The sequence below is a fragment of the Rhinichthys klamathensis genome, unplaced genomic scaffold (assembly GCF_029890125.1).
Source record: "Rhinichthys klamathensis goyatoka isolate OS25496 unplaced genomic scaffold, OSU_Roscu_1.1 h1tg000244l_1, whole genome shotgun sequence".
Classification (NCBI taxonomy): Eukaryota; Metazoa; Chordata; class Actinopteri; order Cypriniformes; family Leuciscidae; genus Rhinichthys; species Rhinichthys klamathensis.
The window spans coordinates 2,234,124-2,248,326 of record NW_026606766.1 but is presented as its reverse complement, the minus strand read 5'-3'; the positions used below and the strand labels follow the sequence as shown (position 1 = coordinate 2,248,326).

General features: G+C 38.3%; 1 protein-coding gene across 1 annotated transcript; it reads left to right on the top strand.

Moving 5' to 3' along the window:
- Positions 1 to 2,661: 2,661 nt before the first annotated feature.
- On the top strand, positions 2,662 to 8,238 carry si:zfos-323e3.4 (volume-regulated anion channel subunit LRRC8C). The gene is made up of 2 exons (XM_056266074.1): positions 2,662 to 2,820; positions 5,662 to 8,238. The coding sequence occupies exons 1-2, from the start codon at positions 2,680 to 2,682 to the stop codon at positions 7,924 to 7,926; spliced, it is 2,406 nt and encodes an 801-aa protein (XP_056122049.1). The 5' UTR covers positions 2,662 to 2,679; the 3' UTR covers positions 7,927 to 8,238.
- Positions 8,239 to 14,203: the final 5,965 nt, after the last annotated feature.

Genomic DNA, 14,203 nt, shown 5'->3' with positions numbered 1-14,203 from the left:
CACACACACTCTCTCTCTCTCTCTCTCTCTCTCTCTCTCTCTCTCTCTCTCTCACACACTCTCTCTCTCTCTCTCTCACACACTCTCTCTCTCTCTCTCACACACTCTCTCTCTCTCTCTCTCTCTCTCTCTCTCTCTCTCTGTGTCATTAGCGCACAGTAAATCTGTTGTTCTGGATGATCTTCAGTCTCAGTGCAGCCGGAGATCTCTGAACATCACACACTTTGAGACTCCTGCCTGATTAGGTCTGTATTGCGAGGCGAGTGAAGAAGGTTAATCGTGCAGCAGACGCTTCTATACCGGATGTTTTGTAAAAGCATTCAGTCGTGTGGATGTCTACCTCCTTCTGAGCCCAATAAAGTGCCATGACCCGCGTCAGTATGCCTGAGGTTCGAGCCGTGAGAACGGAGATGGCCAAAACACACCCTGACCTAGCGGACACTCAGTTGGAAATCAGTTTTTCAGCTTTGATTAAGCTGTCTGGATGATTTTGTATTTAGAGATGTACACACATACAAAGTTTTTACTAATAAAATGAGATGTGGAACGTTTCCAGATTTATCTAACTGTATTCCAGCCTACAAAGGCATTAGATGCCAACTTTTGTTTTTGCTCAAATGAAAGCTGATTTTCACAGGCTGATGACACAATGTATTTGTAAAAACCAATTTAAGCTGCTTTTCCAGGGATTTTGTACATTGGTATATTGCATGAAGTCTGTTTTTTTATTTTATTTTATTTATTTTGAATTATTGTCCCTTGGCTATTGGATAATGTTGGCTCCTGTTTATTCATAATGGACTGAACTGGGGCTCATTTTTACAAATTAAGCTTTTGGTTTTAAAAGGGATGCTTTTGTTTCTTTAAATCACTATATAAAGGATTATTTAAAGTCTGCTTTGTAATTTTTACAGCATCGAATACCTTGTACAAACATTGTATAATAAAAGCATATGTTTCTTGCACTGGTTTGTCTTGATTTGTTTCAGTCGCGCGGTGGCGACAAAACACTGAATTACGTGCACGCGCGTTGGTTAAATATAGATGCTTTGGTTAAAAAAAAAAAAGTGGCATTAACGCAGAACTTAATTTTAAGCAGCTTTAAACTGAAATATTTTGAGTGGAGAAGATGCACTAAAATATATATATTTTAACCCCCATAGAAACCTGTGCATATCCTCAAATTATTTAAGGTTGAATGGTCTTTTATTGTCATTTCATACACATTTTTACATGAAGGAACGAAACTAAGCACTAAGGTCCCGGGCAAAACACAAGATAAAAACATTAATTACTAAAACATTAGAAACTAGAGTGCATGTCTTAGCAGCTTTGTCAATAAATAGCATTAAAAAAAAACTAGAATAGTCAATGCAAAAATAAAAAGAGTGTAATAATACTAGTAATAAAGACGTAAATACTCAAAAATTGTTACACATAAAATGTCTAAATAATACTTTTAATAAAAAAAAAACTATATTATCTATGTTATTGCACGCAGAGTAGCATATACATTCATATAAATGTCCTCACGAGTGGGTTGTCATGATATTTCACTATATTAGAGTGGAAATTTGGCGCGAAAACTGTATACTGTATGTGTATATTTTAAGTTGCTTGTTGTTTATCTGATGACTGTTCGCGCGCGCTGTAAACATTTCACAACGGAACGTCAGTCAGACGAAAAAGTGACGCTGAAATATGAATGCTGGATATGAATCTGTTGCAGGGCTGTTTATAATAGCGTTGCTGTTGACAGGCTGTCTCATCTCTGACTCATTGAGTTCTCATGATGAAACTCGTTCTGGGAGGCGCTTGCACGCTTGAACGCCCTCAAACAAACCCTGAAGAGAAACCTGTGCTGCTGCTGAGAGTCCTTTAGATGAAGGACAGAGAGTGTGAAGAGAAACCTGTGCTGCTACTGAGAGTCCTTTAGATGAAGGACAGAGAGTGTGTTTCAGGTCTAAACCCCGAGAGATGAAACGCGCTCGTGCATGTGCTGAGAAACTCACGCGCTTCGCTACGTATACGCGCAGGTGAGTTGTGCTTTTCTTACGCCATATCGTTTTTTTTTTATTAATATTTACAAATTTTTAAACGAAACTACCCAGAATACTAAAAGCTGAACATGCCTTCTCACCTGACATCAGCGGTTTTTATCATGAACACATTGTGATTGACATGGCAAAGTCACATCAAACCTGAGAGACACAAAGCTTGTATTCTGAGAGGAATGAGAGAAACTAGAGAAGTGTTTTGGGGAACTTGAAAATGGTCCTAAAATCAGTAACAAAGATGAATAAACGTTAATTATACTGTATATACGTGACTGATCAGGTTTGCTCAACTTCATTATTTTAAATAACTGTAGCCTATTATACTTATTTTGGTGACACTTTACAGTAAAGTTCATTAGTTAATGCATGAACAATGAGCAAAACATTTATTAATCTTTGTTAACATTAGTTGATAAAACATACAGCTGTTCATTGTTTGTTCTTGTTAGTACACAGTGCATTAACAAATACAACCTTTGATTTTAATAATGTATTAGTAAATGTTGAAATTAATATGAATATGCTGAAGAAGTTTTGTTCATTCTTAGTTCATGTTAACTCTTGTAAAGTGTAACCCTTCTTGTTGATGTTCCTAGTGTTCAGACCTGTGTCAGGTGTGAAGATGATCCCTGTGAACGAGTTCAGGAACATCGTGTCGGAGCAGAACCCGCAGTTCAGGGTCCTGAAGCCCTGGTGGGACGTCCTGTCGGAGTATCTGGGCATCGCTATGCTCATGATCGGCGTGTTTGGCTGCACGGTTCAGGTATACGACATCTTCAGCTCGCAACATGATATCATGGAAGCTCGATTCTGCCACGGAGTAAACATTTAAAAAGTTATTGCAACTTAAAAAAAAATAAAAAATTATTGAAGTTCCGAGGTCTGAATCTTTTTTTTTTTTTTTTTTTGAAAATGAGTCAAAATTGCGAGATATGAACTTTAAATTCCACAGTTCTGGCCTTATTTATTGCAATAAAAATTAAAAAACTAATTGCAACTTTTTATCTCACAATTCTGACATTTTTCTTGCAATTCCGAGTTCTACCATTTTTTACTAATTCTGATAATAAGTCAAAATTGCAAGATGTGACCTGTAAATTTCACAGTTCTGACTTTATTTCTTGCAATAAAAAATAAAAAGTAATTTCAACTTTTATTGCAATTCTGTGTTCTGAAAAAAATGTCTTTTTTTTTTTTGAACTTTATCGCCAGGTTTCACAGACAGGGCTTAGATTAAGCCAGGATTAGTCTTTAGATCAACTTTTATAAACATGCGTTGGAAAAAAATAAAAATAATAACTTTACTGGTGTGCATCTTGAGACAGAACAATGGCTGATATATTTTAAGATCTGTCAGTGCAAGTTTCTTTCAGTTCAGACAGTTCAATAATGCATTTTAGTCTGGGACAAGCTTAAGCCTTGTCTGTGAAACCGGCTTAAATCTCTCAATTCTGACTTTATTTCTTTCAATTAAAAGGTTCTCACAATTCTGACTTGTGAATTGGGAGATTTAGGCCTGGTTTCACAGACAGGGTTTAGATTAAGACAGCATTAGGCCTTAGTTTAATTAGGACATTTAAGTAGCTTTTATAAACGTGGCTTAGAAAAAGTCTGGGACCTAGTGGGGATGAACTCGCAATTGCGAGTTATAAAGTCAGAATTGTGAGAGAAAAAGTTGCAGTTAGCTTTTTTTATTCTGTAGAGTCAAATCTCCTTTATTTATACAGCGTGTTTTACAACACACAGTGTTTCAAAGCAGCTTTACAGAGATAACAGGACAATAATGCAACAAAGTCTGTTTCCAGAAGAAAATAGCGTCACAGTCCAGCTTAAGTAAGTTCAGTGATGGTTCATTTTTGTTATAAAAAAGTTATTAATTTAGTTAATATTATATATCGTCCAGCTCAGTTCACTTCTCATTTAATGGTGTCAGTGCTGGCAGATTAATAATATTGTTGAATATTAAGTGTCCCGAACTAAGCAAGCCAAAAGCCATAGGCGACAAAAAGTAGAAACAAGCTTTCATGTGATCTAGTTGTTACGTCAGATTTTATGATGATTCAAACTCTCTCTCTGCCTATGCTATTATTCACGATCTGAAAAGAAAGTTCACATCAAAATGAAAATTGTCATCATTTACTCACCCTCATGTCATTTTCTGTAGGGTTTTCTCCTTTGCCTTAAACAGAACAGGAACTGTTTTGAAGAATCCTTGAGCTTCTTTTTCCATTCATCGATAGTGGACTGTGATTTTTACTGCGCCTCCAAAACAAACACCATCATAAAAGTATGATAACATTCGTCCATGTGACTCATGCACTTTATTCAGAAGTCATAAGATGCTTTGTGTGAGGAACAACTTAAATATTTTCCTCCACCACAGCTTTCAAATCAATTACATTCACAAATGCTACATGAAGACATATGGCTTATTTTGGGGTGAACTATTCCTTTGAAAAGTACACATTTGTTTGTTATGTTTATGTTAAAACTCTTCAGTGGTGTTGGACCACTTACATGTAGAATGGTTCCCCGTTCTACATGTAAACACACTATTTTGGATTCTAAATGGGGTAATGAGTCGGTAGCGCTGATAAGATTCATTATCAAATATAATTATTTCGTTTTTCTGCATTTGGGAAGATGCATTTAAGAATCAGAGGTGGCATGTGAATGTGCACAAAGCTTCTGATCAGGAGTGTGTGCAATAAAGAGAAGATTAGACAAGAGCGTTAGGCGATTAGATAAAGTCCTGTGAGGTGTGTTTACCATCAGCTCCTGATCTTTCCATTGTTCTTTTCATTTGCCACCAACTGCATTCCTCCAGTGCTGTTCGAGTGTCGGTCAAAAAGGGCCGAAAAATTTGTTGGCAAAGAAATTATGTACTATATTTTAGTTTGATAATGTTTTTATTTAATATTTTGTATATTTGGGGATTTTTTTTATACTAAATTATATTTACGCTCTATTTATAATCACTTTTTGAGCAAATTAAATTAAATTTCCAACTTAAACTGTGGTAAATCCTGAATGCTTTAGAGCAACAGACTGAAGTTTGGTCTTTTTTACAAAGACGACACTTGACAAAGTTTTAAAAAGTTAACTTAAAGTAACAGAATTTTACGTGCATTGTTATGAAAAATGAACAAAAATGCTATTTTAAATTTTTATATGAAATATGTCATTTCAAAATCACGTATTACTCTAAAACTGCTCGAAAATCAAAGCCATAAATCTAAACAAGTTGTTTTCCAAATTTGAGCTTGATATCTCAAAAAATGAGCTTTCAGTGAGATGTTGTTCGGCTGCAGTACCAAACGCTTCCACTAGAGGAAATTCGTTTCACAATTTCGTTTTCCAATACGCTCATTTTTGACCGCGAGGAGCACAAGTGTGACTATTTTTTACAGGACCATTTAACCTTTTCGAATCCTGTCCATGATTTGTTTTGTGTACATACAACAAGTGCCAAAACCTTTACCAAGTTTCCTACCAGTCCAATGAAGTAAAAAATAAACGTAAAACCAAAGAGCTAAATGTTCATGATTTCAGTATTTCATGTGTCGTCATTATTGATCCTAAGACAATCTTCATCTCTCCTCAGCTGACACAAGACAAGATATCTTGCCTGCCGAACCGACTCACGGGTCTCTCTCACGGAGACAGGGATTGCAATCACATACGGCAGCACAAGGAGAACGAGAGCCTGTGGGAATTCGCCATCACCAAACATCTCAGTCCAAACATCGTGGAGGTGTTCGGGAGGAAGAACGGCCTCGATATCCACCAGTACGAGTTCGTCAACCACTTCTGCTATGAACGTGCCGTGCACTGGTATGGAAAATACTTCCCTTACCTTGTCGTCATCCACAGTATGATCTTTATGGTGGCCAGCAGCTTCTGGTTCAAGTTCCCAGGGACGTCGTCTAAAATCGAGATGTTTGTAATCATACTGGGGAAATGCTTCGACTCTCCCTGGACCACAAGAGCCATCAGCGAAGTGTCCGAAGAAAGGCGGGAAGAGAGAATGGTCGTATGGAGAAAGAATACAATGACCAAATCAGACACGGGAAACGACGACGACATGGTGTCTCTAATCCGATCTTCCGTGAAGGATCAGAAATCGGCAGAAACGGCCACGTCGCTCTTGGATAAAAAAGAGGGCGAGCAAGCAAAGGCCTTGTTCGAAAGAGTCAAGAAGTTTCGGACACATGTTGAAGAAGCAGATCTTCTTTACCTCATGTACGTTCTTCAAACGGTGCTCAAAGTCTTTAAATTTGCTTTAATCACTATTTATAGTATCGTTTTGGTCCCGAACATCCAGATTGTGGTGATGTGTTCGGTGCCTCCAGATCTAACCGGGTTTGAGGCATTCTGCTGCAACTACAACAAAGCACATCTGTTTTCCAAATTAGCATATTGCTACATATGCTTAGTCGGGGTTTATGGACTGCTGTGCATTTATTCACTTTACTGGCTGTTTCATCGACCACTCAAAGAGTATTCCTTTGAGGCGGTCCGCTTGGAGACGGGAATTAACGACATCCCGGATGTTAAGAATGATTTTGCGTTTCTCCTCCACCTTAGTGACCAGTACGATGGCTTATACTCCAAACGCTTTGCCGTCTTCCTCTCTGAGGTGAGCGAATGCCGTTTAAGGCAGATGAACCTCAACAACGAGTGGACGGTTGGTAAACTCCGCGCTCGTATGTTGCGCAACGCGAGCGAGAGGTTGGAGCTACACTTGTTCATGCTTCCAGGTCTACCGGACACCGTCTTCGAGGTTTCGGAAGTAGAGTCACTCAAACTGGAAATGATAAGCAACATCACGGTGCCTGGAAGCGTAACGCAGCTCGCGGCCTTACAGGAGATCTCGTTGATCAACAGTCCGGCTAAGCTTCAGCTAGCGGCGCTTAATCACCTGCGCGAGAACCTAAAGGTTCTGCGTCTGACCTTTGAAGGCCCGGATCAAGTTCCCCCGTGGATGTACACCTTACAAAACCTGGAAGAGCTTCACTTAAGCGGCCCTTTAAGCAACGAACTCTCTCGTAGTCCTTCCCTCGACACTTTACGTGAGCTCAAAAACCTGCGCGTGCTAACGTTACGTAGCAAACTGATCAAGATACCTCCTAGCATTGTGGACGTTTCCAATCACCTTTTGCGATTGTGCGTTCACAATGAAGGTACGAGGCTTCAGGTTTTCAACAGCCTAAAGAAGCTGGTTAGCCTAGCCGCTTTGGAGCTAACAGGCTGCTGTCTTGAGCGAATCCCAAGCGCGGTTTTTAGCCTTTCCCATCTCCAAGAGCTGGACCTTAAAGAGAACAGGCTCATCACTGTAGAAGAAATCTTGAGTTTGCAGCACTGCCGACGTTTGACGACCCTCAAACTCTGGCATAATGACATTTCCTACATCCCCGAACACGTTAGCAAACTCCGCGCGCTGGAGACGCTGGACGTCAGCTGGAATAAGATCCACAAGCTTCCACTTCGGTTGTGTTACTGCACTAAACTTCGACATCTGGATCTCTCGCACAACCAGCTGACATCTCTTCCCTTGGAGATCGGCGTCCTACAGTGTCTCCAGTTCTTCTCGGTGGCCTTCAACTCTCTGGAGAGTCTCCCCGAAGAGCTCTTCTCCTGCAAGAGGCTGAAGGTCCTAGCGTTGGGAAATAACAGCATTTCCAGCTTGTCCCCACGGATTGGGAATCTGGCTCAGCTGGTTCGGCTCGAGCTGAAGGGAAACAGGCTCGAGTCTTTGCCTGTAGAAATCGCCGACTGTCTCCTACTAAAACTAGCTACTCTGATAGTGGAAGATAGTCTGATGGACCTGCTGCCTTCGGACGTGAAGGACAGATTGAAGCACAGATAATCACAACACTGGCTCACATTCTTAGTTTTAATGGGAGTATGCTTTGAACAAATCAAACACTGTGAACCCAAAGTGAAATTAGCCAAATGAAATGAGTTAATTTCGCTCAAAAATGACTGAAAGTTCTTTGTACTTGATAGAAAAAAGTGAACTCAATGGCCCAGTTTCACAGACAGGGCTTAGACTAAAGCCCTATTCGGACGGGACTAGTTTAACATGGAGAGGAGGGGTAAAGTAATAATTACCAGAGATTCTCTGTGATTTTAGTCCCGTCCGAATGTGCATCTCAGTAATCATTACGGACAATGTCAGTAAAGATTACGGCGACTTTTACCTTCAGTAAAAAGGTCTGGAAAAATGACCTCAGGTAATACTAATCCCGTGCGAATAGACCCGCTGTAAATATGTACGTAAATATTTCGTCATTTCCTGTTTAAAATTGGTTTTCGCGTTTTTTCATGTATGGAGACGCTGGATAAAGCATCCAGCTGCGTTCTAGACGCTGGGACGAGTCTGTGGCAAAACTCAAGTGTTTTCCACACACCATTCAGATCAGAAAGAAGATCGAAAACACTTATGTTAGAGGCACGAAACATCTTTTAGCGTTTGGTAAGTGCCTATTACCAACACAATCCAATCTGAAGTTAATTAATACATTGTTCGACCGGACATAACTGTTTTATATATATAAATATAGGTTATATGTGTTTGCGCACGTGATATCAGGAAGCAACGTAATACAACGACTAACTTCCAAACAGCATTTTTCAAACATTGCTCACCCCACCTTTAAGAAGCTTTTATAAACGTGCCTTAGAGAGAAAAAACATTACTGGTGTGCATTTTGAGTTAAAAAATTTTTTTATTTTAAGATAGAAGATTTTAGCTTTGTCTGTGAAACCGGGGGAAGAACTGATTTTATTACGCTGAACTTAAACCGAATGAGTTTTTAGTTCCCAGCATGGATTGCGTCAGACTGCATAAGGAGAATAAATGTTGAAATAAAGTGTTATTTTGTGTGTTTTGCATTAATATAATGCGAGATGTGTTAGTGTTTAATCCTCTGTTATGTTGGGACTTGTTGGGTTTGTGTTGTGTTGCAGTTTTGAAGGTTATTAACAATGAGCGAGGAGACTGCAGTTTTTTAAGACATGTTTTGTACATGCAAATGTATTGTTGATAATCTATTTGCTAGTTATATTAGCACATGCAATTGTGTTTAGCTAACAGCTAGTTGTAAAAAGAGTTAAAATGTTAACAAAATTGAATTTAGTAGACTATCTAGTTTGAGTCAACATTTTATTAAATTGCAATTAACATGTTTGTGTTGTACAAGATCTGACATGTTAAGCTCTGCTAACTTAATTTTGGAGTTTGTTAACTTAATTTTGATTGCCTCAAATTAGGGTTTACAGCTGATTTATTTGATGACATTGATCAAAACTCAATGAAATTCACCGTTTACAGCAATTAAGTTCCTTTTCGTGAGTTACACAAGCACAATTCTGACTACACACATAAGGTGGGTCCCGTGACAGTCATTGTGTTTGGCTTAAAGCAATGAACTTTCACCTGACAGACTCGACAGACTAGATCACGTCTGAAATCACAGCCTCTCTTGAGTTGACACTTATTTTGAATACTTGCGTTGTGACAGCTAAAAAGTAGATTATATATAGTATGAATGTGAGTAGTATGAATGAAATTCGGGGACGTACCATATTTGTCATGTTGTCATTATCATGTGACCTTCCAGCGTCAGTTGCGTCACTTCACTGCCATTCATAAATCCTCTCCCGTGGCCTCATTGAAAAGTGTCCATCATAATATTCACACTTCAAAATCTCGCTGGAAGAAGTAGGTCTAATCATCCAGGTACTTTTTGCCCACTGTTTTATGAGTACTGTGAATTCGGACATATTCCCATACTGTGTTGATACTGTTTTTCACCATATATATATATCCTTCCCTATATATATATATATATATATATATATATATATATAGGGAAGGATGGGATTTCCGGACACAGATTTAGACAGGAGCCCAGTCCTGTTCCTGGAGAGTTCAGATTCCCAGCACACCTGTCTGTAATTAATTATCAAGTGTTTATGAATATTCTAATAAGCTGGTTCAGGTGTGTTTGATTAGAGTTTGCAGGAAAGTAGATCTCCAGAATTGACAGTCTCTCAAAATGAAAATCTGTCAAAAATTATTAGCATGTTCATGTGCAGACACAGTGTTAAAATAACAGAACACAACAGTTGGGGTCCGGAAGTAAATATGCCATTTTATTTTCCCACAGGGGAATTTATTCTTAAAGTCCCGCTGTGGTGAAAATCCAGCTTTTATTGTTGTTTATATGTCTAGTGGTGTTTTTAATATGCTTCAAGACAAACTATATGCAAATTCATAAGTCAACAGCATTGCTAAATCTCAAACTACCTAATCAATCAGATCAACGAGTGGAGTGAGTGGAGGCGGGGCTCATTTGCATATTCATAAAACCGCATTTAGTAAATAAGGCAAGGGTGTAGAGTTACATTCAAGCTATTTTAAGGCATGAAGAATTTTATTTTCAGTGAAAAAATGCTTAAATATGTCATTTTGATGATCAAAGATGAGTTTTAAGGGATACACTTATTGACTATGGGGGACTTGTATGTATATTAATATTTTTGTAATAAAGTATGTTGTTTCTACGCACAATCAATAAATCAATCATTTTTGTCCAATTTTTAGCCTCAAATCAAAATTTGATGGTGTCAAAATATTACAAATAATATTGTAATAAACCTTGTAGCTGTTTGGTTTGCTTTGTTTTTTAATCCCCATATGGAAAAAATACTTCCGGAACCAACGCCACTGGAAGAGTAGATGGGCACTGTTGCACTCTATAACATCGACACTATGAGACATATGGTACACTGGCCATATGAATAGTTGAGATGTAAGTGAGATTAGTGCTAGTGGATTTCTCCTGATGTTTTGAGCAGCTGTGGGCTCTTCCCCACCGAGGGAGCCATGAACACACTCGAGGTCACTGATCTACAGCTGCGACAGGAGAGAGTCATCGTTCATGCTGAGACACTCAAAATCCCAGGGCTGTGTGTCACTTTAGCCTGAATTGTCTCTGTATTTCTAGTTTTTGTTTTTTTCCAATAGTATTCAAGCTTTATTGAAGTAAGTTCACTCAGGTGTTTAAACGTTAACACCTGAATAGATCTGATTAGAAATGAATGCAGCTTTTCTTTATAACAACAGACACACACACACACACACATACTGAAATGCAATTCTTAACAATGAAACTTCTTTTTTGTTGTTTATCTATAGGTGTGACTGAGCAAGTGGAAATTTCCACAGGAGTGTGTGTGTGTGTGTGTGTGTGTTTGTAATACCCGGACAAAGCGCGACAAAGCTGCTAACATTCCTTTTCATATCATTAAATACACTATTTGAAACTTTGTGCATTCACATTCAGTTCAGCCAACCACCTGAGCTATAAATGTCATGTGACTACTGACTCATGAGCACAGGAAATGAAGTCATGACATCACAAGAGTCCCAATCCCTTGACTAGTGACTATCCTGGGCTTTGATGTCAAGGTCTGCTCATTCAAGAGCCTCCAAAGCAATATCATGACATAGTTGTAAATGAATGTTACTTGCACAAAAATGAATGCAAATTCTTTTAAACTAACCTTAAGCCAATCAGCAGAAGCTTCAGTGGCTCCCTCTACTGGCAGATTAGCAGTAATCATTTTGTGAGTGTGTGAACTTGAAGAAATATCCTCATGTCTTTGGAGGAATGGAGAGAATAAAATAAGTCTCTTACATGTTTTCAGACAGGCTGTTCCACATCATTTAGTCTTTTCTTTGACACAGATTCATTCGATGAGCATATTCAGCAACATTCATAAAATCAGCAAAACAATTTCACTACTGGAAGACTGCATTACTTTTCTTGGTAGCAAAATGGTGGGTGTCTGGACCGACGTCTCTGCTGAAGATGGTCTGAAATGGGCATACGGTGTGATGGAGATATATAGTCTCCTCAGTATATTTACAGATGAATATGTTCTATGGATGTGTAGACACTTGTTTTTTATTATACAGTATTAGTTTGTAAGGTTTTATTTTTTGTGCACATTGGACTTCCCCCTTTACAATAAAGATTAGTCATTCTTGTTATGCAAAGAATTTCTTTAGCAAACAATTTAAAATATAATAAAAAAACACAAGCAGTCAGAATTTGGTGTCTTGAAGGTCATTGTGTACGAATAATAAAGTGTTTTGTTGTGTGTGATGAATGTTTATGTTGTAGAATGTGTTGATTTTGAGAAATGAAGAAGTGATTGTAGAGTATTTTAGAAGATGAACTGCACAGAGTTTGTAAGAAGTGCACTTATATCGAGAAAAGTGGGTTTTGTGTGCAGGTTGAGGAACTAGTGATGCTAAAATGTAATATTCATTGTGTTGCAGGTCAACTACTGTAATCGTCATTGACTGCATGTGAACAAGTGAACAAAAGTTTTTTCAATCTACAAGAAAATAAAGTTGCAGCTTCAGGTCATCAGGCCTCCAGTGTTTGTCCAGTTGGTTTAAAACCCATTAAAGGCTTCAAACAGTTATTTCAGAGGATGATTTACTCGCGTACGCTAGTATATGGACTTTGTTCGGTGTTCTCAAACACTCTAGTTTTATGAGTGACAGCTCTGATTGTTGGCACGATTGATGAAGTCAAGCATATAACAATTTGTTTAATCATCTACTGGTCTTTTCCGTATCAGATGTCAAGCCGTAATTGATGCATAAGAGAGAATTGCTCATTAAAATGACAAACTCAATATTATGCATCAGATACAGTGAAAGCTTTGCTGCTGGATGTTAGAAGTTTCCTGAGATTTTGGCTTGATTCCAGTGAGCAAACAAAACCACCATTGTGTTTGCGTCCTCTCCGAGTTGTAAACCCCCCAGAGAAACAGACTGTCTGTTGAAAGCAAAGCTCTGTGAAAGCACAATGTTTGCCTTGTACAGTCGCACACATTCCTGCGTTGGGTAACTGTGCCCGTACAGGGTCACCTTGAGCACATACAGACACTAGACGCACCTTCACAGATGATATGAAGGCGACACTAGACTCACAATAGAAACTCGTCATATGATTGTACCGTATATTTGCAGTTAGTGATAATATACAAAAATGATTGTTTGAGAATGTTCTCAAACTGCTCCAATGAGTCCTAAAATAAAGACACGTAACGTGACAGTGTTGTTTTAAAATCCCCTTAGTCAATTTTTCCCTCTTAAAACTCATCTTTGATCACCAAAATGACATATTTAAACGTTTTTTCCTTGTAAAAAATCTTCATGCCTTACAATATCTTGAATGTAACTCGACACCCTTGCCTTATTTAGTATGCGCGGTTCTATGAATATGCAAATGAGCCCCGCCTCCACTCACTCACTCAGCGATCCACTGGTTGACGATCACACGTTGATCTGATTGGTTACAAGGTCGTTTGTGACGTCAGAAACACCAGCGATTTCAAACCGTGTTTTTGAGACTGTCTTTGGTTCACTGCAGTTTTAAGGAGGAAATACTCAGCAATGCTGTCGACTTATGAACTTACACATGGTGTGTCTTAAAGCGTATTAAACACACCACAGACACATAAACAACAGTAAAAACTTGAGTTTCACCACAGGGGGACTTTAATCTACTTATGTTTGTTTTTTTGTGAAAGAAAAATAGGATCATCTCAGTAGCTATGACATGGCTAACAATTCAGACAAGTTCAAAGTGAGTTTTCAGTTTATTAAACACCTTAATAAATAACATTTGAAATACCACAGTAAACATAACGTTAATATACAATTCTTCAATAAATAAGTAAAATAATTTCATACAATGTTATTTACAGATGATGTTAACACTCCAACCAAACTTGCTCACAAAACGAGAATTCATCAGTGCACGGATGGCAGGGAATACATTTACAGGAATAAAAATATTAACAGTTCAAGTTTCTGCACAGAAATATTTAGCAAAATACCAAAATTAAGTTATTTACATGTGTGCCTGGCAAACCCACACGTGACTGAAGGAGAGCGGCTCTCTTTGAATCCAGTGCAGGGATTTGCTCTGTGCAAAACTGGCGCTACACATTCCAGCTAATAATACGAGTTCAACTACCAACTATGGAAATATATATCAACGTCCAACATATTAAAATAAATTACAAAATGCTAATGGGCGCTCCAACACCGTATA